Raw genomic sequence first — 27,956 nt, 5'->3', positions numbered from 1 at the left:
ATCCACAGATAATTAATCCCCCACCGATATGCGAAACTGACACAAAAAATTAGAGAACACGTTTTGTTGATGAGTATTATTATATTAGTAGAAAATAAGAAATTAGTCCAATTTTTTTTTGCTTATCATATTGTTTTAACTGCGGATATAATTGAAACAACAATTCTGCTTAGGAAATTTAATGAAATAATTGTTCTAGTTACATTTTATACAATTATTTTACAATGACATTATATAATAGATATTGGGTAGTTTTCTTGAAGAATACACTACATGTTATCGGGATTTCACCTATCAATTACATCAAATTGAATATAAGATTTTGTCCTTAACTAGAATTATTCCTATTATTGCAAGGATTTATTTACATATTTTTCTTATTGAATATTTAATAAAACATAATTAAAATTCATATAACTAGTTACTTTATTTGAATATAAAGGAAATTTTGGTCCAGCTATGTCCTATGCTAAGCACAACTTCTAAGAGGAGTAAGATGATATTGCTGTCAAGAATACAATTACAAATTGAAACAGGGTTTAAACTAATATATACTTGTTAATTGTTATATTGACTTACTTTTTTTACCTACAGGCTCTACAAGTGTTTACACTTGGTATTATAATTTCGCCTTCAAAATTCATATCAATAGTAATTTAAATTATTTGTAAAAGTTAATAATTTTTTTATACAACAAATCGGCTGATGTTTATCGCATAGTTACATTATAAGCTTAGGTTCCTAAAGTTTTTTAACCTAAAATTTTCAAAAATATCATTTAAGGCAAAACACATTATGTAGTTTACATACTAAACAACAAATTATTGTTTAAATTGCTTCTTTTCTACTTATTTTATATTTTTAAAGTATGTTATGATACTCACTAAATTCTATTTAATACACTAATTGATAGATAGGAATAACTTGTACATTGCAATAAAACAAGTGAAAATTATAAACAACTTTTTACATTACCAAAAGTACACAGTATAATTAAATATAACGTCTCACATCAAGTAATGCAACATAATGGAATTTGTTTTAAAAAAATGTATGTAAACATGATCATGAATACCGAGAGATTATTACAAGTTTTAAAGAATGCTAGTGTAATTAACAAATATTTTCTTATGCTGTTGCTGTTTCGGACATTGGTTTTAATTAACAAGGCACTCATATTTTTGTGCAATAAATATTGCTAATATCTATCAGAAAATACAGTATTTTATGTAATATATTGTAATTCATCTCCCTGGTCATGATCTGAGTTTGATTGTCATGTTATTTTTAATTAATAAATAACCCTAACAATACAAATTATTTTAACAATGAAAATTATTTATTCATAATTCAAATGTTGATATGTATTATGTTATATTTACTTCACAGCAGAAAAATTTTGTATCTGATTGTTGGTATTTGATGCTACCCATGAGCTGAAGACATCCCTGTAAAGAGAAACCATTTAAAATTGCTTAGTAAAAACATTTTTATTATATATATGTACAAAATTATCTTTATTACCTGCAGTGACTAACAACACATTCATTAGAACAATATTCATCTTCCCATTCGCTATTCGGGATGGCAGGATTGGTGCAGCCTTGGCGTATACATGATGGAGTACTTCTATTTTCAGTTTGCTGCAATCAACATTTATTTTATTTACAATAATAGGCAATATTCCTTATTATTAGGACAAAAACCGTAGTATCCCTCATTAAAAAAATATATATATTAAGTTTCCTTTTATAAAGAGCTTAATTGTTTACCTCAGGGGACTGATGAGGTACACCTGTTCCATTGTTGTTCGGAGACTGCTGTTCATTTTTTATAATTGGTGCTTGTGGTGGCAATGGTTGAGGTGGTATTTGTTGTGGTGTTTGTTGTTGATGTTGTTGCTGATGCTGCTGCTGCTGGTGTTGTTGCTGTTGATGTTGCTGCTGCTGCTGATGTTGTTGTTGCTGCTGCTGCTGGTGTTGTTGCTGTTGCTGATGTTGCATAGCTTGCTGCTGACTTTGCTGATGTATTTGTTGTTGCTGCTGGTATTGGACTTGATGTACTTGCTGCATCTAAAAAAAATTTTAATTTGTTTATTTCCATATGAAGTGTTTTTTTTTTATTATATAACATTCTATTTACTTGTTGGGAGTGATGATACTGCATAGCAGGATGGACTTGTTGCACAGGTGGCGATTGTGGTTGAACTTGTCTGTAGCCTGGCGGGGACAGGGCATTATTGGCTCCATAGTTAGGAGATTGTGCAGGCTGATAGTTTCTTGGTGATTGAGCAATGTTAGGTTGACACACTTGAGACGAAGATGTTGTATTCACTTGGTAACCTTGAGGTGGTTGTCCAGGTACATTCTGACATAAAAAAACAATATTATTATTTAATATACAATTTTATAAAATGCATATTTAGAATGTTACTTACTTGATATGTTTGGGGATTATGTCCCATGTTTCCTTGATAATTTTGAGATGGTGCTTGGGGATTTGTTGGGTATCCTTGTGGTCCATTACCACCATATGGAGGTTGGGGTTGTCCTCCGGGGAAATTCTGTGGTGTGTAACCTTGTGGTGTCGAATTTGGTGCATAGCCCTGTGGTGGATGACCATTGCCATAGGCTTGACCTTGATAATAATTCCCATAATTTGCATTTGTGTTGTTGTGATTATACATGACTTGATTTTCTTGTTCTCCGCCCTAATCAACAAAGTGACAAACATATATCATATAGTTATTATGTTAACATTATTAGTAACACTCAATACAATAGTTGTTTTTTTTTTTTTTATAAATAGTAGGTGTATTGAGTGTTATAATAGTAATTACTTGAAATATATGAGAATAAAAATATTATATCATTCTGAAACAACACTTTATTTAAATCTTTATGTTTCTTAAACTTTTTGTTAGTACAAGAAGATGGAATAGACGAATAACTTCTTAAATATTTTAGTATTTATGACATGGATAATCTATAAAAACATAAGTATATTAAATAAATTTGTAAAAATACTTTACCTTCAAATTAATTGCACCTCTAGTAATAATTGTAATATATAGTTCAATTTTAAAACTATCTAAATTGATCGCTTATTTCATTAATACGATAACATGTATCAAATTTATTTATCTAATTCTTTACAATATTATATTCTTGTAACAACAGGTGCTGGAAATTGGTTAAAGACAAAATATGTCTTTGTCAATAAAGCTCTCAAAAGCTTACCGTGCAACGAAGCGATGTTGTAGAAGTGTGTGCCTTAACGTTAATTAGAGGTTTTATTAGACACGTGTCGCTATAATTCACTCCAGTATTATTAAAAGCAACGATTATATATAAATTTTATAAGTATCTTTACATGTATTCGAACAAAAGTGTAGCCGATCAATACAAGACGTCACAATGCGAGGGGCGCGCAAGGCAAACTGCGCGAACCGGCGCGAATACAGGCGCAGTCGGCACATCGCGCAGTCATTGACTTTATTGATGCGTTCACGCTCGTCTGTTTTTATGTAGACAGCATTTTGCAAATTATAATAAATAAAAAACTTTAAATTTTAAACAATATACATTTTAGAAATGTAACTAGCATTTTTATACTTTTTATAAAGTTTATGTTTTTTTTAGATAAAAAGTTTTGAAATATAAAAATGTGGCTGTACAATGATATTAAAGTAATTTAATTCACATGCTAAAAAAATTACAGTATTTATATATTATATAACAATATTATTGCAAGATACATCCACCTCAAGATGTCTAGTCCCTTTTTTTCGGATTTATATGGTTGTAAATTTAATTTACAAAATCATAGAAGTAAATGTTAATAATGTTCCTCCACCTGTCTATGTAAATGAAAAATGTGTTTGCTATTTGAGTTAAGTCAGAAACAGAAAAATTTAAAATATTTCCATGAACAGTTTGATCATGAAAATATTACATATTATAACAATTGGTAACATATTCATTACTCAATATTGTTTCAAAATTAAGAATTAAATTAATTTTCATTAATTTGATTTAATATAATATAAGGGTAACCAATGTCTTTTTGTTAAAGAACTTACCTTTGAAACCAAACTGGCCCGATATGCTGCTAATGCTTTTAAATATTCTTTCTTTGCCACTTCTGTTTTTTGTTTATATACCTATAATATAAAAATCTGTTAATATTTTGGTTGGTAAATATTTTTTTGCACATATATATTGGTTAATTTTAACTGATGTAACATCTTACGCTTTTGTGTTCTGAATCAAGGCCATCCCACATAGATGCAACAATTTTTGACACTTCTCCAAAACTGGCATTAGGGTTTTGACCTTTAATGGCAGCTTGAGTGTCTCGAAAAAATAAGGCATAGGCAGATACAGGTCTAAAACAAATAATATTTTAATATTTGGCAGGCAATAATATAATAAATTTACTTTTTTTTATACACTTACTTTTGGGGTTCATTAGGATCTCTCTTTTTCTTTTTCTTCTGAACCTTAGGTTTTTTTTGCATTTGTCCCCTACTTATTCCATTATCCATTGGTTCTGGTGATGATCTCTTTACGGCCATATTACTTACACCAATCTATGTGAAAGAAATTTATAGATATTACTGTGGCTAAAATTTCGCTAGAATTGCTTGGTCCATTGGCAATACAAATCTACTTTATAAAGAATATCTATTAACTAAGTTATGATATGGAAATTGCCTATACCTGATGAAGCGTAGTTTGTTGCTGCCGGCTCGCTGAGCAATAATGGATAGGCAGAAGGCTTTCCGCATCACCAGGCAACTACCAACAAACAACGGTTTTATTAGAATTTTTATGGTTAATTTAATAAAATGACACTACAAATTATGAAGAAATGTATATGCCAATGAACTTATTGAGATGAAGGTATGGAAGTAAATAGAATGTTAACTAAATTTTTAATGGCAACAAGGTGTTTGTCGAATACAGTACATATGTTACATCTTAAAACTGTTGTATATTACATAATCCAGTATGTCACAGACAAGAAGAAAATGTATTAGTAAATTAAAGTTTTTAAAACATCATTTAAAATTTATTATGTCATACATGTATTATAAACATGCAATACTACGCACTAAGAATATTTTTTTTTGAAAATAAAATAAAACGGTAACAATAAAGAAAAAAATGATTTACATTTGTACAACGGAAGTGAATAGGTGATGATAGTTTGTTACCTGGGAATGTTGAGATGGTACACTATCATCAGAATCATCACTGGTTGTTCCAGGTGGAGATGCTCTCTGTGGTGATCCATAGACAGGGGCAGCCTGTGTCGGGGTGCTAGGAGTTGGTGGGCCACTCATTACTTGGCTCGGTTGCAGCATTAATAACTGCTGGCCTCCAGGTTGTTGCTGTATCATATAATTGCCAGCCGGCGCGGTTGCATTGCTAGAAAATTTCACTCAGTTTTAAAAGTAAGTTATGATGATTAATAAAACTAATTCAACTAAAATAAAATAGGGATAGACGAAAATAAATCACTGCTCATTATGTAATCAGTTCAAACCATCAGATATCTCTGACCTATAAAAATTTTAAACATGGATAAAATTTACTACAATATTTTAGAATTAATCTCCAGATGTGAATAACAAAATCAAACTCAATTTTCTTAAGCTTCGGAGCATTACAAATTATTGTTACCTGTGAGATGTGACAGGTGTATGGGGTTCTTGTAAGTATAAAGGCTGTTGATATGAAGGAGCACCTCCTGGAGGAGCTAGACCGTCTTGAGCTGGATTCATCATGCCAACCTTATGTATAAAATAAATACAATTCTTTACACCAAATACATGACATAACGTTGCAATTATTAGATTGCAGTATACATTTAAGGCACTAACGTAAGCTCAAAATACAATTATCCTATAAGTCTTAAGAAGCTATAAGTTAATATAAGTTTTGACAAGTTTTCAGTTGTACTTTGCATTGACATTGACAGTACATACATTTTGACAATCACAATAATTGACTTAAGTGCTTGTAAGATTTGTAAAACAAGTAATATTATCTAAAAAACGTGTACATAATCTATTTCATGTGTGATAAGATGATTCACCGAAGAAGAGTTTACTAACTTTCAATAGAGGTACGAGAAAATTTCATGAAGTTTTGAAAGACAGTCTGCAAAGATTTATTGATTATTAAGAAGTCTTTGATACAATGTTTTAGACTCTGTATATTTTCTAAACTGGAACGTATCCATATTATTTTCAGTTTGTTTTGCATGTCGAATGGTAGTGAATATGCATTTGTCAGATAAGGCTAAAGTTAAACGGCAGTTTTTAAATGTCCGGATCCATAGATTTAACAAAGGAATAAAATTTGTATGAAATCGTTTTTGAAAGTAAAAAAATATATTTATAATCCATTGGAATGTAGTAGTAAACGGACTTTGGATGAGTTAAGTACCAAATATGAAATATTTAGGGCGATACATTATTGCATCTATTTTAGAATAGCTGTAAGAGTGATCAAAAATAACTACGAAACCAACGCCTACTTAACGGAATTCATTCAAAGGCAATTTCATTTCAATAAAACCAATCTAAAAAGTAGGGCAGATGAACTAGAACATTTCGTAAAAGTAACTACAGCAAGAAAAGTTTTATAACAAGTAATATGTTTTATTTATTGTATTGCTCAATATAATATTACAACTGGCTATAATAGAAAATAAACAAACTGGTCTTTAAGAGAAATACGATTATACTGAACGTCAATATTTCGTACACAGTTTGTGTCTGAAACTATAAAAGTCTTATAACTTTCACAAACTATGTATTTTGTCTAAATACAGACATAGATAATAATATCACAGATCCTAACCTAGCTTTCATAATGATACAGTAAAAAGCTTTTTATTTATTAGTTTATGGTTTTTAAGGTTGCGGCTATGTTTAGTTAATTAATTTCAGTTTTTTTTATATTTCTAACAATTTTCTAAAAAATTATTAATGTACTCAAAAATGGAGACCGAGTTTTGTCGTATGAAAATTATAATAAAATAGGTTTCATGTAATTGCGCTTGTTTAGTTGATCTGGAGACCGCAACCGAATCCTTTTACCAAATTATAATACCAAAATATTAGTTATTGTTCTTTTGAAAAAATTAAAAAAATGAAAATTTCTTGTCGTACGGACTACATTATAATATGCCAAATTGGGGAATAAAATTTTCTTATATAGACGTAGGGGCCATTGCAACTGTCTATTCATAAAAAAATTATGCATTTAAAAATATAAATAACAAAATATCTTAATAAACTATGTAAGTTTAATTATACATAATCTTATTCGATAGGCTTTTGTTAAAGAAAGATTTTGATTTATAGATATTTTTGGAAAAGGATAAAATTTATACCTGAGGAGCTGAATGATGTAGTTGTGAATATTGCATATGTGTGTTCTGTCCACTGGCAGCATGCTGGCCGTGGATCAGAGGAATGTCAAACTCTTCGTCTCCGAAAGATGGCGTGTGAAAAGTCTGCAAAAGAATTAAATCTTTAATTGTGTTCTACTCATATTTTAATAATGGATTTATTTTGAATATTCGAACATTTTTTTTGAACATTCATGAAAAACCTAAACCAATTGTGTTAAAATTTTAGATGGAAACTTCATGTGAAGTACAATTTTGTATCCATCAGGTACATTAGGTATAAAAAGTATATTTTTTTAATAGCAATTACATACTGATATTAATTCCAAATCGTATTTTACGATTTCCATTTACTGTAGACATAATTCTAATTAAAAGAAAGCATATTTATTTTTCTTTATATTTCTGCCGTTAGCATGTATGATGTAATAATACTTACTGCTTGCTCTTTAATATTTTCAATTTTATTTAAAAATTGAAAGTGTGATCTTTTAATAACTATTTAACGTACTTATACACTGACGCTTTCGTATTTAAGGGTTCATAAAAATTCAACTTTTCTATTTTTATAATATATTTTATTCTTATCCAATTTATGTTAATATACTATGAAAGAGATCAAAGGAAAGGTTGAATAATAGTTCCTTTTAGATGAGGCTTATCGGATTTCAAAATATAAAAAAAAGAGGATCTTTATTTTGTTAATTTCTTTCTAACAATAAACGTAAATAATTAAGTAATCAATTTAAATGTAGTAACGGTTAGGTATTGATAAAATTTAATTATATTGAAAATAAACGGAATCAACCTAATCAGATATTTTTCTTTATTCTATAAAACTTTTGTTTATATAATATTAGTGTTATTTCTTACTAAATTCTTCGGTATGCTTGATCTAGGTCACCATCAATACACTATATACGAAACTTTATACGTTTCTCATTCAATACGTTAAAATTAATACTAGATGAATGAAAATCTGTTAACGCTCCGTATGAACTGTAACTACATGAATTTGGGGTAGGCGATGGATGTTATGATTTCTCAAAATAAAATAATAATATATAAGAGTGTTAATGACCATGTTACGAGGCCCTTAAAAGGACTTAGTTTCCGTGGGACCCTCCTTTTGTTTGTTTCTTAAAAGCATCGATCCTTCATGGTTAAATAACTTAATAAAATGTTTCTTAACAACCATTATTCTATATTTTTAAGAACTTTTTAACGAAGGCACATGCACCTGAATGGAAAGATTAAGTTTAGCTTTAAGACTTGCATGCATTAATGCATTTCATACATATGAGATGGTTGGTTGGTTTCTTAGAAAGTAAATATTATATTTACTAACTTATAAATAAAATATGTAATTATTATTCTTATACTTCAGATTAGGGGCGGAAGGAGTTGAATTGATTAACCATCTTTCAATAGAAACTATTTTAAAATTAGACTATGTATTTATTATTTATTATGTATATTTATAATTAGCTCAGTTATATAAGAGAATCCATTTCCGTTTGTTTTCTCTTAAATCTTTCTCCAAAACTACTTTTCTGATGTGATGAGTCACGACACTCGTATATGTACTTCATGCAAACTCAAGAAATTCCATTTGTAATAAATAATAATAGGTAGTACTCTTAGTATCAGTTTGTATCGCTACACTACATACGAAGCGTTTTCCGTTTCTCATTCAATAATTTACTTTACCATACTGTGCGAAGACTTTTGAATGAAAAAGATGTGTGACAATGCAAATTTGGGGTACAAATATAAAAACCTTCAGGTTCCGTTTTGTTTTTAGTATTTAAATATAAATTAATTCCATACATACCTGATCATTCATAGCGTAGACACTTCCTTTTGTGTCGCGGGTGTTGGATAGAGACGTGTCAAGGCTTTCGGGCCGCTAGAACAAAAAAGACAAAATTGAAAAATGCTATTGAGTGTTCTATTAGCATCTGAAGTTTTTTTTTTAATTTTTAAGTTTTAATAATAATATAATGAGCATTAGAACGTTTTGTTTTGTTGTTTAGATACTTTTGCTATTGGCATCTGAAATAACCGAGAAAGGACTTCATTTTTATTTATAAACGGAAAGTTTAAGTGTGGATGCATCCGTCGAGGAATAACTGACTGGTTGTTTTAAAACAGTAAAACAGTACAATAATGTATATTATTTTATGTATACTAGTAAAATATAAATACTAAAAAATTGTTCAACTGACGAAGCTCAAGGGACGAGGCCTTTTGTAAAAATTTAGTTCCTTACATAATCACTTAGATAAATATCATAGAAAAAGTCGCAAGTCAACATTGGTATTTGTTTGTTCCGTCATAAAAAAATATACTAAGCGGTTGCATAAATCAGTTAAAATTTATTATTAGATAACTAATGATATGCTGAATGTTCTCCTAAAATGTAATTATGTTATATTGAGATAAAAAAATTACAATTGATTAACTGATGTCAACATAAATAACATAGGGTATGGGCTAGTTGATATCTACAATAAGTTTTTATTTTGTTATGTTGCTATAAATTTATGATATTTCTTTTACTACTGAACTGTTATGTTTGCTTGTGCACTCATGCATTGTTGTAACATTCCACGGAACCAAAGTTTCGGGATTTCAGAACAACGGGAAGTCCCCTAACAGCTTTAATTCCGTTTTGTGTTTCAAAATGTGAACGGAGCGTCTTTAGATTTCTTTTATTTTATTATTTTGTGCAGTTCTAAATTTGATCTTGGTATAATTTGTACATAAAAACCATTAAAGATTTTAAAAAATGATGCAAAAAGTTATGGCAATATGGAATCCAATACTTTTTTCAAGGCAGCTAAATAAATACTTTTTGTAATAAAAAACAGAAGCTTTGCGGGATTCGGTTCCACAGAATCTTCATGTGTTATTGATAATGTTTTATTTTAAAGTATTAATACGTTTCATAAAAGTTCTAAACACTTTCAGAAAAAGTGTTTACATTTTTTATCTTGTTTCGATGACTGTTTTTATTTATAACATAAAAGCTTTAAAAAATTCTTCTCAATATTTCCTTGTAACATAGTATTAATTGAATCATCAAATGATTTTAAGAACCACTGATCTTTGGTATATTTAATCCATTAATGGCATATTTAACCCACTTCTACCATTAGTTCATTAATTATATTTTATTCAATTTGTCATATCATAAACCTTTTTGCTTTAATTGCTCGATTATTTCATTTATGACTTGATAGAGTCTTATTATTTATATATTATAAAACGGCTGTAATTAATTTATAGGTTTGAAAGAGAAATTTATTACAATTTCCGCAAATGACCATGATTCTATTTCATATTGATGACGCATAACAATGAAAGTAATATTTAAATTGTTATTCAGAAGTATTTTAATTTATAAGAAAATGTAATTATGGAGTATAAAAATTTAAAAATGCATTGAAATAATAATGCAACAGTTAAGTTATTTACGAAGCAAAAACTTACATAGCATAAAAGCTAACGAAGTTGTAATTTCAGTATTATCGCGATCGAAGGTCAAAGTCTGGTAAACGCTTAATTTATCTTGATGTTGAATTTATTACGGCGTATCGCGATGGATACTTATTCCTTGGCAACGATGCTGGAACAAGAAACAAAGTAACCGTGATCCCCACAACAACCTCGTTAACTTTCCGGCATGATAGTTAACTTCAATTTTATTATATTACAAATTTAAACATTATTAAATTTTCCACGATCACGGAACGTAATTTCAGGTTAGGTTAATAAGCGATTATGAACGACATGAAAATAATTTGTTATATTTATTTTAATATTGCTGGATCGATTACTTTTATATGTGCGTTTATGTAGGGACACTTACGTATTTTATTATTAAATTAAAAACTCGTAATTATATCTTGATTAAATTGAAATTTACTCAAACTTAAATGTTATAATGTACCTAATATTATTAAGCCCGATCTAAGTTTTGATTTGCATTGATCTCCTTTGTATTTCACGGTAATTTATTTAAAGGTAAGTTTATTGACTTTTTGGAAACGTAAGTAGAATCTCAAATAAAGGGCCCTACTTCTATTATCATTCCAAATAAAGAAGTCGTGGGAGATAAAATTCTATCTTAAAAAGTAAATTGTTTAGAATTTATTTAACAAATTATTTACTGTATTTAAATGAAATATTATACAAGTGAGATTTTTTGAAACTATATAAATTTAATCTTTATATTTTGTTAATCGATTATTTGATGTTTATACTTATAAAAATATTCTCATGAGTATCGTAAAATATATAAAAATAAAATATGCTTTATTGTACATGGTTAACTGAAGAAAATGTATAAAAAAAATCAATACTATAATTAAAATCATACAATAGTGAGACTTATCGCTACACAGCGATCTCTAGTACCCAATGACAATATAAGAAGAAAAATTATTAATTTAAAACCGGTAAAGGTGAAGCTCAATAAAACGACTATCATTATTATTAAAAAGAGAAAGAATCTATAAAATAAAAAATAAAAATATCAACCGTTGTATTCTATCAACAATTACGGAGAATGGTAGTTGAGCGTGAAACACTGACCATTTAATATTGCAATCTTAAGAAATTAGAACTAGGACGTGAATTTGTTTTGCAATCGATATAATAAATACACTTTGAGATTTGTACATTCATTCTTACGACTAATGTAACATAAAAATCAGATATCTATTGAAGATGATTACTTTTATGTGTCGTTAATTTTTCTTCCAATAAATCTAGTTTTATCTAAGAAATACAATAAAGGGAACATAAATTATTTACGATATACAAACATAATTATTACTATAGATAAAAAACAATTTTTTTTTATAGTAATATGCAAAAGATAAAAGAAAAGTAATTAGATATAACAATAGTTTTCGAAGTTAGTATCTAGTCCAGGTTCCAGCTGTTGTGATAAATATAAAAAATATTAGTAGTTTTTATGAAATTTCGTATATAAATACATTTTTTCATCTGAAAAAAAAAAACATGCTCTATTATAAACTCCATGACTGCTACAAACACAAACCAGTTAAAAAAAAACATATTTTTCATAAATACTATTTTATAGCCTAGACACAAATAAAAACTTATAGAAAACATTCTTTTATCGAACAATATAATATGTTATGAAGAATTCCTCTTAATAACTCGCATAACCAAGCATATTTATAAAAGTAATTTCAATAATTCGTTATTCAAAAGTGACAGTTTCTAAAACAACTTTTTTAATTACGACATATTTGATTAATGGTCCACAGATATACAAAATGATTAATCGTTTATACAAAAAAAAAAAAAATAAATAAATAAAGAGGCTTTATAAAATAAATTAGTTATGATGTTCCAAAAATCGATTGATCAATATAGTGCCTTGACTTAATGTCGATCTCATTCCGGGACCGGTTTCTGTATACACCGGCTGTGGTCCCAATAGCCTATTATATGTTGCACACTATCAACGCTAAGTGAAAGGACATGCCAATAATTGCTGTTATTCAATTTTGTAACATATCTAACTTTATAATTTTAAAAAGTTATTTTTCAATTAAATTTGTTAAAGCTTTAAGTTAAACGTCTAAAACGGAAAATGTTGCCATGTGTATCCCGATACTATTAATTTACAATAACGTCTGTAATGATTGTATGATTATAGTATGTTTTTAGAGCGTGGAAAGTAGAAAGTTAAAAAAAAAGTAGGCAACTTTAATAAACATACTTCGGAAAGTAAGTATTTGCCTAAATTATATTAGAAGTTATTTATTTTATGATAGAAAAATGTGAAAATAATGCAAAAGTTGCGTGACTTGATAAATTTATATATTTTGATAGAAATAACACTATAAGAAGCCCTCATCTAGAAATGTAATTTCTTATTATTTTTCAAATTAATTTAAAATTAATAAATTTGTTTGAAACCTATGTTTCAGTTTCAACATCCTTATAAAGCTAATGTCTGTCACATGTAACTATAAAAAGCAATAAAAATTAAATAAAACGACGACAGAATTTGAATATTATAAGATAGCATTCCATTAGTTGTGTGTTGAAGAATTCTTTAGGACATAATTGCCGGTCGCTGACCCCGTTTAGTTCCTCCCACTAAAATAGCGTTAAATCAATTGATGTTATTACAATTGGAACGCATCTCTCATCGTAGTATGCTTACTTTTGTAGGGGAGTCTTATATATACAAATATATATATTTTAATTTTTTTTGATACGACGGCAAATGCATTGATAAGTTCTGCTATCTATAACTTATCAATATTTAACGAAACAGATAATAATTACGACCAAGTTTATAAATTAATATTGAAAGTTAAGTTGAAAAAAAAATTATGTATAAGAACATTAAATAAATAAATGAAAATTTATGGAGAATAAAATATCAACTCAAAAAATGTTATAACATGTTTAGTATGAGTGTAGAATAATTATTTTAGCTTAATTTATTTGCTAGTTTATATTTGTTTAATCTTCATTAATAGTTGAAGAGACAATAAATATTAGAAAAGTTCTATAAAGTAGTTATAAACAGTCTTATATCCTAAAATTCTTCAAGAACCGCATTTGTGGTCGTCATCGCCATATAGAAATACAAGTACAAAAAAAATGATTCCGTTTATTAAATTATTTAGGTGTCATTTTAAAGTATTGTGTTAAAAGAATTAATACGTTAAATAAAATGGCCGTAAGTTCCCCACATTTGTTATCTATATCAATATATCTTTCTTACGGCCCACTTAGCACAGATAATATATTTTATCGTCCTTAATGTTTACATTGTCATGTTATTTAAATGTTTGACTATTTATTTAATAAGCATAAATTAAATTATTTATAAATGTATATAAAAATTAAAATAAGTAAATGTAATTTAAAAGCTTAATTTCAAATAGCTTTTATCTTCTTTAAATGAAATGATACATAAAATATACAAACATAAAATGTTACATGATTTTTTTGTTGTAATGAAATTTGTAAAATATAAAGACCAGATCATTTGTTTATAATATATAGCATATTGAAATGGTTATTCGAAAAAGTTCGTAAAGTTTGAAATATTTTACATTTAATAATGATAAAAAAAATACTAACTGTGTTTTGTTTTTATCGTTAATAGAAACGTTTTTTCCGTAGATAAAGGTAACAATGTGTAGAAAATATATAACCTTATACATTATAGTTTCTGAATATAAACAATAACATATGATATTTTTATTAGAAAGTTGTACCTACCATTCAGTCTGTTATTAAAAAATGTTACATAGTCTATCTGCTGTACATCAAATAAATTCCAGACTTTAATTAAAAACGTTCCGGTTCCATGTAAGATCTAATTAATCTATAGAGGAAGTAAATTATAACAATTAAAGTATTAATTGTTAGAACACTAAAACAAGTTCACGATGTCCGTTAAGTTCACAAAAATTCACAACACACTATAGTTCATAATAGAATTGTTTCGTTAAGAATGAAGTTATCGAAAACGTTCAAGTGGAGGTTTTTAATGTACGCTAGACACACGTGCGGCCCGCGCGGGAAGACTGCGTGGCGGAGGCGCGCGCTGCGGTGGGGCGCTGTTAGTTTCTATTTCGTCCGAGCCACGCTGTGGCGCCACTGTGCCATCGAAAGCCTCTAAAGTCGGTTCTTCTTAAATTTGTAAACCGATATATGTATACAGGTTTTCCTAATGCCCTTTAGCGATCTTTCCAGGGCAAAAGCTTTTTGAGTCGTTGTTTTATTTATGAGTTATTAAGATTTTTCTGTGTTTTTGTGGACCTCTTATGCTTTATTATAAGTAGTGTTTAAGAATACTCTACGTCTAACACAATGAGATTTATGAAAGCAGTTTTTTGTGTTCCTTCATTTTACTTGGAAATGACTTGTTAAATGGAATGAATGTAATTTTAAGCGAATTTATAACGAGATAACAATGTTAAAAAAACAAAGCTTTAACCCATAAATCATTTTTTGGATGTTTTGTAAATAAGGGACCCCGATTTTTCTCATGATTCATTTTCCTTATTAAATACTTGCTACTGTAAATATAGGACCGTATTTTGTGTTAAGCAAAAATTATACTTATTGCTGATGTTGTTTTGACTTAAAATTGCATTTAAAAAATGTTCATCGTTATTAGAATAAAATTTAAATTTGTTCGCAATTATACTGATATAATTTATTTATGTTGTGAAATGATGTCGCTAAAAATTAATATATATTAATGTCTCTGTAGGTATATATCCTTTTTATAAATTGTAAGAAAGAAAAGAATCCGTATTTACCTATTATACGGAGAATTACTCTGCCAAATGAAGTTATAATATATTATGGTTTAACAGATAAAGATATTGTTCCGTTTTATTGCATCGTATAATATTAACGTTCGTATAGTAATGTTTTTAACATTACAGCAATTTTGAGTTATTACTTGAATTGAAATTCTAATATTAAAATTGAATATAGAATAATAGAATATGTATAGTTTATTAATATAATTATTTCATATCTTCCAGTTTTCTTTTTTATTTGAGATCACGGAAGAAGAGCAAATAATTAAGTTTAATGAAAACAGGAAAAAAAAAGTGTTGTAACCGAAATTATGTAATGTAATATTTTCTCCGTTAAATGTTGTGAATCGATACAGATGAAATTATAAGCGCCTAGGTCTTGAATAAAGTCGAAGAATAATATTATTGTAATTTCTAATAATTGAATATTATTTGAAATTATAATAATATTTACATAAAAAATTTAAGCGTTTGAACATTTTACTGTGTAATATTGCAGGAAGGTTCATATTGTTACTGTTAAATATTTTATAAAATACATTAAGAAACTTTTATAGTCTTCGATACAATTAAAAACAACACTTTTGTTACCTTAGAAGTAAAATTTGTAATTAGAATTTAGCTTGTTTTGGGCAAAACAAGCCTACTTATTCTGAATACGCACATACTTTTACTTTCTGTACTTTTTACATATCAAATAAAACTTTAGTTAGATACGTTCACATATTATTAATTTACTTCGATTATCTTTTGCTGTGATCGATAACAGCTTTTTAACCAACAGCATAGTACCTACTACTTACAGTAGCAAAAATGGTGAAAGGCTTATATTGACAATGGTATCTTTACAATCAAAGTTAAAACTGGATTTACAAATGGGATTCACGTTTCAATGTTATACGGTGAAATTAAAAATGGCTGGAAAGTTAGAAATCATTCTAAGAGCTGGTATAAATTGGTAGAAATCAAATAAGTCAAATATGAATTAAAAATAATAATAAACTCAGCTTTTAAAGTGTTGTAAAATTTTATAAATAAATTTATATTTAAACGTAATGTTGCCTAAATAGCATATAACCACAGAGATTTTATGACACTCATACGTAGAGACAATATAGATTATATATTCAATGAATATTTATTAACTCTATAGTTCCAAGTTACAGATTAGAAGATTTGAAATTTTCATTACTATAGAATAAACGGTATATAGAAGGAATTGGATAAAAAAATTACAATCATATTTTATATAATGAGCACCAAATAAGTGAAACAATGTTTGTATACATTTAATTTGAAATTCTTAAACTTTATGTGCTTAGAAATCTAAATATGTTAATGTCATGCAAATTCAATTTTAATGTCTCCTTTAACCGATTACGCGGATATTTTATAATATAACAGGCTTTAATTAAACTTTTATACAACTAAGTTTAGGATGGAAAATAGGAGGTCAATTTTGAAGCAGATATAGTAGGGAACTGCTTGGTAAGGTGTGACGTCATCCTATGTCCAATATGGCGGAATACCACTCCTCCAAAATGGATCCGATAAAAATAATTGGAATAAAAGCTTGTTGAAAAAAAGAACTTTTAAATTTATATATTAAAACACACACACCTTGACCTCGGTCAATTGAAAAATGTAAATGTAATTGTGATCGTAATTGTAACTTTTGAATAAATTCATAGTAAAAATATAATTAATACGTTCTACCTGCTTTTATGTAAGGTTGCAGTCGGGTACAAATATTTGTGTAGGCAATTCCTGCGATTCGGGAATAGGATTATGACGTGAGCAAGCATACGCTTTTAAGGCTCAACTAGTATTTTTTCTATTTCTTCTTTTTTTTTGACGAAATAAAATACCTGTTATATAATGGGTAATGTTTTCATAATTTAAGGAATTTTGAGTGACGTTCAATTAAAACTGTTGTTAAAACGATAGCCTTAGTGGTAAGACGATTGGAACGTCATATCCCGCAAGTACCACATTCGTAAGGAATCGCTGTATTCGCTGGAATCGCATGTGTTTATAAATATTATATAATTATTGTTGATGCGTAATTTTCCTCTTCTAAGTTTCTTTAGAAAGCTAACTGAGAACATCATGTAATAATTTCAATAATAAGTTAGTTAATTATTTATCAATTAATTGCCTGTGAACAATTATATTTCAGGGCATTATCATTATGATTATGAGACTAGATATTTTTATTTATTAGTAATAATTGTAAAATATTAATAAGAATACAAATAATATATCATAGTCTTTGCTATAAGCATTGGATATTTGTAGCTTAGGTTTAGCGTAGATTTTAAAGAACATGTTTGACAAAATAATTGTAATGTGTTGATTTAAATTATTAAATTAATAGTTACCAAGGAAGGAAATTCAGGAAACATAGTTATATAATTTTTGTTTGTATCCCTTTAGTATGTTAAGTGAGAAATTCTATTTTACATATAAAATACTTGTTTAATTCCAACCTTAGTATCTACTCTATCGCCATTTATCACACGAAATTACTTTCTAACTTTAAATTGTGGTTTATTATACTTATAACTTTAAAGAGATACCATATCTTTGTAATGCTAATGAATTAAATAGAATATTATTCATCTCTTGTTCTTTTTACTTCAAATGATTTCGGTGATATTTTTGGTAATGATATGAATCTAATGACAGACTATTTGTAAAATTGGATGAGCCTGTTTCTTTTCAGTTTTTATATTTCGACAAGCTCATAAAAATCTTTCGTACATATATACATTTTTAAAGGGAAATGAGAAAAATATGTATCACTCTATAAATTCAAATTCTTCTATCGTTAAAATTTATTGATTTCTGTTTCAGTTTTTCAGATTAATTAATCACGACCGACATTTTTATTTTAAATATTGTTGTCTCTATCATTCTGTCGTTTTAATTACATTGGCTTAGACGTCACACCCATGAAACCTTTAGAGATTACTCAAACAAACCTTTAGTAATCTGAATCCACGTAACATATAGTTTAAACTTTAATTAAATTAATGTTGAGTCAAAATCTTTAAAAATATTTCATTATTTTTAACTTAAATAATTTGTGAAACGACTTAAAACCGATAAGCTGTGTTCGATAAAAAAACAACATATATTTTGAGCTAGATTTAACAACATATTGAATGAAACACTTTGGCAAGTTAACAGGTGGGGGTAGCTGTAAAAACTACATAAAACTGTCATTTACATGTGAACAACCTATGCAAACATAAGTTTAAATAGTGTTATTTTGTTGTCATTGTATTTTTAACGAGAACTTAGACCAATATACAGACAATAATGTTATTTTTAGTATGAATGGATACAATTTATTAAGAAAATAGTAAAAAAAATAGTAAAAATAAGAACAGGATGATAAAGATGATGCAATATAGGTTTGAACTTATGACCTTAAGTGTAATGTATCGGAAGGAACAGATATCAACCTGTGAGTTCATATTCAGTTCTTGAGATAACCATGAAATATATGAAAGCTTTTGCCCTGCGGCTTCATAAGCTTGAATCAAAAAAATACTAAATAAAAATGTCATTAAAATAATTAAGCGTTTCCGCAGTGAAATATTTTATACAGCCATATTCTTATTTACAGTATTAGCATGAACTTACAAAAATGTATTAATATTTTTTTACGTAATAACTTTCGACTCAAATTAAAAATCTACAGATACGGAAAATAAATGGTTTTTTGTTGGACTTCTAAATATTTAAGCTAAGAAGCACAAGCGTTAATTTTAAAATAAATCTAAAAAAAAAAATAAATTCAAACCTTAATTGTAATAGACTTATTTTGAAATAAGATCAATAAAACTGCTCTCGTATAATACACAAATATCTAAAGGTCTTATCCATTACTTGTTTTTATTGAAGTCCTATAAATATTTATAACTGTTGGTTTTAAAAATTACAAAATTTGTTTAATTATAAATTTGATATTTTAATGTTCTGTATGCAGTTACAAGTATTGAAATTACTGTGCTATATTTCACTAAGATTATGAAACAAAATAATGGTTGTAAATTACTACATTCCGTGAAAAGCGTGGAGTTAATAAAATGTAGATGACAGAGATATCTTAAATGTATGTTTGTTTTTTATTTATTTATAAAAGTACTTAGAATAACTGTAAAATCAAAAAATATATCTTTATTAGAATTATTATGTATATATCAAATGATATCACTTACCTTATACATGTGATATATTTTATAAGATCTGTCATGGTCCTCCGCCGGCATTTGAATGTGATCCATGTTGTGGAAGAGAACTGAGTCACTAGTCCCGTAAAAATGTCCATTTAATTGTTATGTTTTGGTAATTATAGTGAAACACTACGAAAGACCGATATTTTAGTGCATTTTATAAACCGGTAGCTATTATGAAAAAGAAATCGCCAATTAAAATCGTTACTACAGCTAAGCGGATAATTAAAATGAGTAACAAAACTGTTCACATAAAACGGTTTTTCTTAAAAGAATCGAAATTAATTAAAAAATCATTAATATATATTTAAATTAAGTTTGAAAAAAAAAACAATAAAGTTTCAATTAAAAATAAATCAACCGTGTAGTGTAATTACGGGAATTTATCAATGGAAGATGAACGCGTAAGTGGTAAGGTGTCGTCACCGTCAGTGGGCAAGCGGCGAGCGGCGACCACGTGGCCGTGGCACGGGACACACTTGCGAATCCGCGAGGGAGCACCCGCCGGAAACCGAGGTGTACCGGGGCTCCTCGAGTACAGAGAAGTGGCGGCCCGCGGCGCACCCGCCGCCCCCGCTCCCCGCCGCTCCGCACCCCTCGCCCCCGCACATGCACTCTGGAACCTCCACCCCGCATTCTATGCTCGCCTTAATCGCGAATTAAGGCTCCAGTAATGTTTTCCGACGGGCTTACAGCATAATTTGATGTCATTTATTATTTTGATATTAAATTGACCACAATTTCGAGAATTTCATGCTGCCAATTATAATTATATATTATATTTCAATGTAGAATATAATATAGAATGTAAGTAGTAATTTCTACACAATTTCATCTCGTTTGAACTGATGAAAACCTTTGTAATGTAATCTTAGGAATGAGTTTGAGTTATGATCTGAATATAATTATTTATCCAGTTTCATATTAATGTAAGACAATTTTTTTTTTGTGTTGATGGCCAATTACATGATTCTAATAAATTACGTTGCATTTTGCGATGTTATAATATACCATTTAAATGCAATATGTTGCACGATCGTACTGCCAACTTGCAGATATAACATAATCACATCTTCAGGTTGGAATTTAATCATTTAATGCATATTTGGTTCAACGAACAGAGGCAAATTTGCAATAATTCCGTACAGGTTTAGAATCCAGACAACAAGGAATATACGTCCAGACATAGCTATAATTATTTGTGTGAACGGTACGAACGTTCGATTTCGACTTGTATCAATGAGCCAGTCCCTTCGCTGTTAGTCTGCTGTGTATGGCTTTATACTGAATGTTATCCTCAGTACACAAATGTCAATACTTGGCATATTGTTTCGGAAGTAACCCAGAGGATATTGTATACATGATATAAGGATATTTCTAATAACTTCTGAGTTGAATATAATGACTGTAGTGTTCTTCAGCTGTATAAATGTTTCTCAGGCCCCAGAGTTTTAGGCTATTACTAGTAGTTTACGAATTATGTGAATACCAAATTGTTAGGGAAACTGGGTACTTGTTTGTTAGAGAACATTATAACTTGTTTACAGTTATAGTTTGCTAGTTTTGTTCTCATAGATTACGAGTCAATAATGATCTTGCGTTGTCTGCATGATAGTAAAAAGTATCAAGATGCCCTTCTAGGAGCTGAAATAGAGGCAGTTACGCTATGTGGAACAAGTTATGGTCGTGGCGGGCACGTTTGTGGTACGTGTTGAGGTGTGTTCTTGCGGTACACAGGTTGCCTGAGTGGGTCGGTCTATTTGTGGTGACAGAGAAGCGTGGGTGCCGCGTGTACCGAGCTGGAGTGGCAATGACCTTGACACTAAGCGAGTGGCCTTGGGTAGCACGTGGCGGCTGACACCCGCTGTCTGTTGTCGGAACGCCGCCGCCGCCTTTCCCAGGGGAGCCTATTGTGGACATGACTGGAAAATTCCTTGCACATATTTTTGGATTAGAAAATTTGCTACGATAGAAAGCATGTTAAAAATATAGTATCATGTAAAAAACGAGACTATATTATCATGTGTTACAACATATAATATGATTTGTTGACTGTGATATTACGATCAGTATTGTCACCTTCTTGTTATGTTCTAGTGTACTGATTTTCTATTACATATTATACTTGCTAAACATTTGTTTACGTGATTTTATAAAAATTGTGATATAAAAGTCAGGTCATTACTAGTTCTTGATTATCAGATATTAAGTGTATATAAAATAAAATTTTCGCAAGGTATATCCATAGGTTGATAGTGTGTGAATGGGTGCGATTCAGAGCGTCGGCGACGTGCGGCAGCGTGTCGAGTGCGGTCGCCGCGGGGCGGCTGCGAGCGGTAGCCCCCGCCCGATACGTTTACGAGCCGACACTAACTTTAAGTGACCCCGTACTCGTGCGCCACTACCGTGTTTATACTCCATCTCAATGAAAACAATCCTACATACTAAGAGCGCTTTAACCTTCTTTTGCGAAGTTGTTTTTTTTCAGTACGCCTCTCCAAACATGTTACGTCCAACGCGTACTTAGTATCACAATCTGTTTGTGTTACGTAGCCACGATAGTATCGAACACGCCGGCACAATGGGATATCCCCGGTAAGGTATGCAAGTGGAGTGTTCATTCAGTAATTTGAAGGCAAACGTGCTTATCAACTGTCAAAGAATGCGTGTTGCCGGTTGCGGGATCTACGCCGAGCGCGTGGCAGGCGTGGATTCGGAATGAATGAACGCGCCAACTCGCTTTTTATCGCCACTTCGTTGAAAGCGGGGATTTGCTTGCAAACACCTGTAATTTTGCTTTTAAACTTGTCAATCACTTGATCAAACACGTTTTTTTGTAACGTTGTTAACAAGTTTTTTTCTGTTGTTATCGTATCTATTTGCAATCAATAAACCAAACAAGTATGTTAGTGTATTGAATATTCATATTTATATAGATAATTTATAGGCTATGATTTTTGTGACTATATCACTATGATTGATTATAATTGGTTACCCTATACTAGTTCCATTAAACCGCTTTTCTACTAAGTATTTTCAGTGAGATAACGACGGGTGTATGACCAAAAACACTCAGTATTATGAAAAATATTACGTAATTAATTAATGTGCTGTGTGTCTGCGGCAATGATATGCCTACTATAAACGTTCGTATATTTTAAAATATTTACTTATTTATATTTACTATATTATTTATTCAGTAATATATTTTTTATAGAATTATTTGCAAAATATCCAATATATAACATATTCTCACGGATTTAATATACAGGCTGCTATTTTCTGTGTGTTACAATTTATGAAAGGGCCCTTGTAATAAAATATGTATGAAAAGCGTAAAAAATTCTATTTGATTTTTTTCAACACGCTGTATTTTAAATAGTCCACATTTTTATCTCTATATGTTGACTGCATATACTAAAAATGTTATTCATATTAAACCGGATTTACTCATGTCACATTTACAACTATAATAGTCTACAAAGGATTGATGTCAAAAGATATAGGCTGTTAGGGTTTATGTATAGGAGTTTTTAAAGACGTGTTTGCTAAATCATTCTCCAGTAACGTGAACCAGTTTTTTTCATCCGGCACAGTTTATGTACTTCTTGGCACATTTTGGATATTTTTTCAATATTTCGTGATAAAGAATTTTTTTTCCAAGTCACAAATTCTATACCAACGATGCTCTTACCACACCGTGTTTATAATATAAAACGTATACAGAACTGACCTTGTTACTTTACTATATTTTCCTATTTCAATAAATCGGAAATGAAACTATCTGGAAAAAAGTATGATAACAATATAAAATGTGTATATTGGGTAGCCTACTGTTGAAGTATGGAATACAAAACAGTTTCTTTTAAAGGATCTAAGATTTCAACGAAATGAAAAATATTATTATATTTTTTATTTGATGAGGTCATCGTCGTTACAAGACATATAATTGTTATCCTTATGCCTTATTGGTGGATAAACTAAACCCATACATATTAAAGTTTTAGTAACCAAACGAAAACTGCCATTTAACTTAAATTTTCCGTTCGTTAACATATTTTTAATTTGCATTCAGTACATAATAATATATCTATACATAAATTCAATAAAATACAGTTTTGATACTACTTCAACTTGTATGCCAGTTATTAGTATTGAGTATTTAAAAATATAATCTACAAATTGTACACTTTATTTGTAAATCTGAGAGAAAATAAATATAACTCTCGATTTAAAAACTGTTTAGACATCATAATTATAACTGATGTATTAATTATAATGTATAAACTAATATAATCTATATTTCGAATGCTGTTGCAGACATAAGATGTATGTAGTTGTCACATTTGATAAGAAGAAAGCGAGGACATTTTTGATTGTTGGACATGTCTTTAATACGTTGGGTAAAATATGAGAAAATAGTTTAAAATTTTTCGTTCGAGATCAACATACGATAAATGACTTAAACTTTTTAATATATAAACCATGGTTGAATTATGTTATCACAATATTAATGCTAGTATGTTTTATAGAAACATCAGCTTTGATATAAAAAAAAAAAATCTGTGTCCCTACATAACTTAAACAATTTGTTGAATTTGAATTTGCAATCTAAATTTGTTGTCGAAGTAGTCGTTCAAGAATTTATCGCTCCTAACCCAATTTTAATAAAATTTATATGGAATTAATTTGATAAAAACTTTATTAAATGCCAAAAGAATTCAGGAAATCTTTGTACAATTTCTAGGTTTATATCTGAATATTTTTTTTCTTATATATATTCTTAATGAAGTTGGTTTGAAAAATAAATTAATTGTTATTAAGCGCTTTAACATAATTTATTTGATAAACATAACATCGTTGTTACATTAGTGGTAACTACAGTAATGGAAAACTAATATTAGAATATAATACGTACCTATATTATTATAAATTAATTTCAATCCATTAATTGATTATATTTTTGTTTTAAATCCGATGTAACAATTTTTTTTAACAATCTTAATTTTATTAGAAATCCCGTCTACATAAAAACTCCTTAGTGAGAAACTTTGTGATAAATTAAAGAATGATGTATTTATGTTAAAGGAATATTTTAAATTCAAAGCTTGTCGCTATACTGCAGAATCGCGATATTATTACTGTTAAAAGTTATTTAAAAATTCAATATTATTTCAAAACTGTTTTAAAAGTTGTGTAGTATTTTATCTATCTAGATTCTAGAGGCAGTGGGGAAATTGTGATCTTTGAAATGTGATTGAGTTAAATGTTATTCTGCAACGTCGAGAGCTTTCAATTTAATTATTTGGAGGCATAATAGCTACGTAAAACTTACTACCAATGGGATGAAGTTTATATAAAAAGAGAAACACTCAGAGAGACGCTAAAATACTCTAATAAATTGTTATGAATTTATTGGAATATAGAGAACACATTTTCAGTCATATTGAAGATGCTCTTTACCTAATACATTTTCTTTGCATGTCCCAGTAATGATATTCAAAGAAATCTAAACGCGATATAGATAATATAATAAAATAAAATTGCTATGCGAATTCGTGAGAAAATTTAAATAAATGACTTTTCTGTTTGCACATAAAAAGAAATATATTGCGGCACAATGAATGTTGGGGGGAGAGAATGGGTGGTGGAGGCACAAGGCGGACGAGAGACGACTGTGTGGTGGGGCTGGGGTGACTGGGTGTACCAGGGGGGGAGGGTGACCCACTTTAACGGGACAAGTAATATTACTTTTTACTTTTAGGTAACTATTTCACATTTTATCGTGATAATAACATAATATATTGTAAACACATAAAGTTTTTTCATAGCGAATAGCTGTTGAATTTCAAAATAAAATTTTCTTTATTTGTTATTTATTATAACTCTAATTTGATATTGTTATTACATAAGGTAAATTTAATTTCAATTAATACACTTATTAGTATTTGAGTTAACGTTAAAGTGTTGTGGTAGGTTTTATATTTTATAGTTTCAATATAAATAACAAAATTTACTCGATTTATCTACGTTAAATGCAGTCGTAAGTCTAATTTAAGCGAATCAACGTTCTGTTATTGACGTACTTGCTTCGTATAAGTACTATGTTTATGTATAATACTCAGCCCCCATTCTCATATTTTGTATGGGAGGGGTGTTATATTTGTTTGAATTAATTAAGTTTTCCTCAATATTTTTTTTTGTTTCATGGCAATTTTATTAATACTACACGTATACATGTAGGGACAAATTTATTTCATATACAAATTATTATTCACTTATTCTATATGAAAAATAATGTAAAAAATAAATCAATTGTATTTAATGAATAATGGAAACCTATCTTTAAAGATAGAACGAAGAATAGGGGTATTAATTTAAATGTATAATAGTATACAACCGTCTCTTTCTTTCTAAGTATCATGAGATAGGCGACGGGAAACAATAACGTTTTAAGCTCAAGACAAGATCTAATTAATTTTTGATTTAATATCTTATTAGAACGGCTTTTGAGTGGATTTTTTTTAATAAAAATAATGATACGAAAAAAGTCTTTCTCATTTAAACATAATCTCATCTATTTTATTAGCTGTTGTTATATATATGAAGTTGTATTCCAGTGTTTGAACAGCGGTTTTAAAATAGTTTAAATTAATATAACATGAGATGTATTAATAACATTGTGACTGAAATAAATCTAAGGTTAAGAAAAAAAATGAAATTTAAATGTCCTTTAAATGGCGAGTCTACGGTGAATTTAAATAGTATTATTCGATATGTTACCAAACATTATCGAAGCAGTTAATGCCGACTTACATCCAGAGCCGACTTATCGATCAGGAATCTTTATGAGCACTAGATCGTGTAAACATGTGATGTTTTAAGAATGAAACGAAGACGAGTGCTCGTTTATAAGCGTGATTTAACAACTCCAGCATATTGATTTTTACGTCGCCGTGGGCCACCCCCGCCCCGCGGGAAGAGTTGTGCACGGGGGTAATGCTAAAATGCTTGTTCCCCTATTTGAGAGTACATACTGGAGGGACGTTCAACGCGGGCCAACGCTAAACGCTGTTTTTCTTACAAATTATATTTTAATAATTATAAGTATAACGATTATATAAAGTATTTAATATTCAGATTCGTTCTAATAAGAATATGTAGGATTAAATTTCTAATATTTTCTACTCTTATTGTTTTTGTTGCTATATCTTTTCTAACCAAAACTGCCGTGATTTTTTGCTATCACTCATAAAAGGAAATAGTCTTTCATATAAAAGAAATATAATCTAGTATATTAGATACAAAACTTTAAATTATCAATAATATTATAATATTTGAAATAAAATTCAGGTACTACATTTGTGACGAATCATAGATATGAAAATTTTAACGTTACAGGTAAAATGATATTCATATTCTAAATTTAAATTATTGATAACGTTGAAAACTGGCGGCACGGGGTTGAATGTCCCCGCGAGTTTGTTCAGCCCCACCCGCGCACTTTTCAGTGGGCCGCCCCGCACCCTTCGCTGCACCCCATGTGTTATTCTCCATCCCGCGGCGGGACGCTCCTTCATTTTACTCCAATTTACAACTGAAAAAATTCAAACAAACATTCTCTAAATGAAATCTCTATTCAACATAGAAATTAATTTTACAAAGTCCTATAATAAGTTTTTCAAATATTATATTGTCTGGTCGGATCCAATTTTCTTATATTGCTCTCGTTTATTATTTAAATCACGTATTAAGTTTATTTGTTTTTGCTGCGAATACGAGATATGTTTCTATACAGTAATAGCGTTATTACTTAAATATCGATTTTTTGTATACGTTACACAACTTTCTCGCGCTTAGATCTGTTTTACACTTTAACGCTTCAGAAGTAGTTAAATAAATTTTATTTGAATGTATTTTGTGTTACTTGTTACTTATTTAATTTAAG

At 29.1% G+C, this 27,956-nt stretch overlaps 1 protein-coding gene across 3 annotated transcripts; it reads right to left on the bottom strand.

Annotated features, from left to right (window-relative positions):
* Positions 1–163: 163 nt before the first annotated feature.
* LOC116767409 (TOX high mobility group box family member 3-like) lies at positions 164–20,109 on the bottom strand. 3 transcript variants are annotated; one of them, XM_032657716.2, is made up of 14 exons: positions 19,994–20,109; positions 9,260–9,334; positions 7,408–7,530; positions 5,688–5,797; positions 5,219–5,432; positions 4,722–4,799; positions 4,458–4,591; positions 4,252–4,387; positions 4,082–4,162; positions 2,438–2,710; positions 2,143–2,367; positions 1,773–2,072; positions 1,525–1,643; positions 164–1,448 (listed from the first exon to the last, which is right to left on the bottom strand). In XM_032657716.2, exons 1-14 carry the CDS (start codon positions 20,057–20,059, stop codon positions 1,379–1,381), a joined length of 2,004 nt encoding a protein of 667 aa, XP_032513607.1. In that variant the 5' UTR covers positions 20,060–20,109; the 3' UTR covers positions 164–1,378. The 3 variants fall into 3 exon arrangements, with proteins under 3 accessions (XP_032513607.1, XP_032513608.1, XP_032513609.1); XM_032657717.2 differs by lacking the exon at positions 19,994–20,109 and adding an exon at positions 14,710–15,007; XM_032657718.2 differs by lacking the exon at positions 4,722–4,799 and having other exon boundaries at positions 19,994–20,108.
* Between the last annotated feature and the right edge of the window lie 7,847 nt (positions 20,110–27,956).

The sequence above is a fragment of the Danaus plexippus genome (genome assembly GCF_018135715.1).
Source record: "Danaus plexippus chromosome 9 unlocalized genomic scaffold, MEX_DaPlex mxdp_24, whole genome shotgun sequence".
Classification (NCBI taxonomy): domain Eukaryota; kingdom Metazoa; phylum Arthropoda; class Insecta; order Lepidoptera; family Nymphalidae; genus Danaus; species Danaus plexippus.
This window is presented reverse-complemented; position numbering and strand designations above follow the sequence as displayed.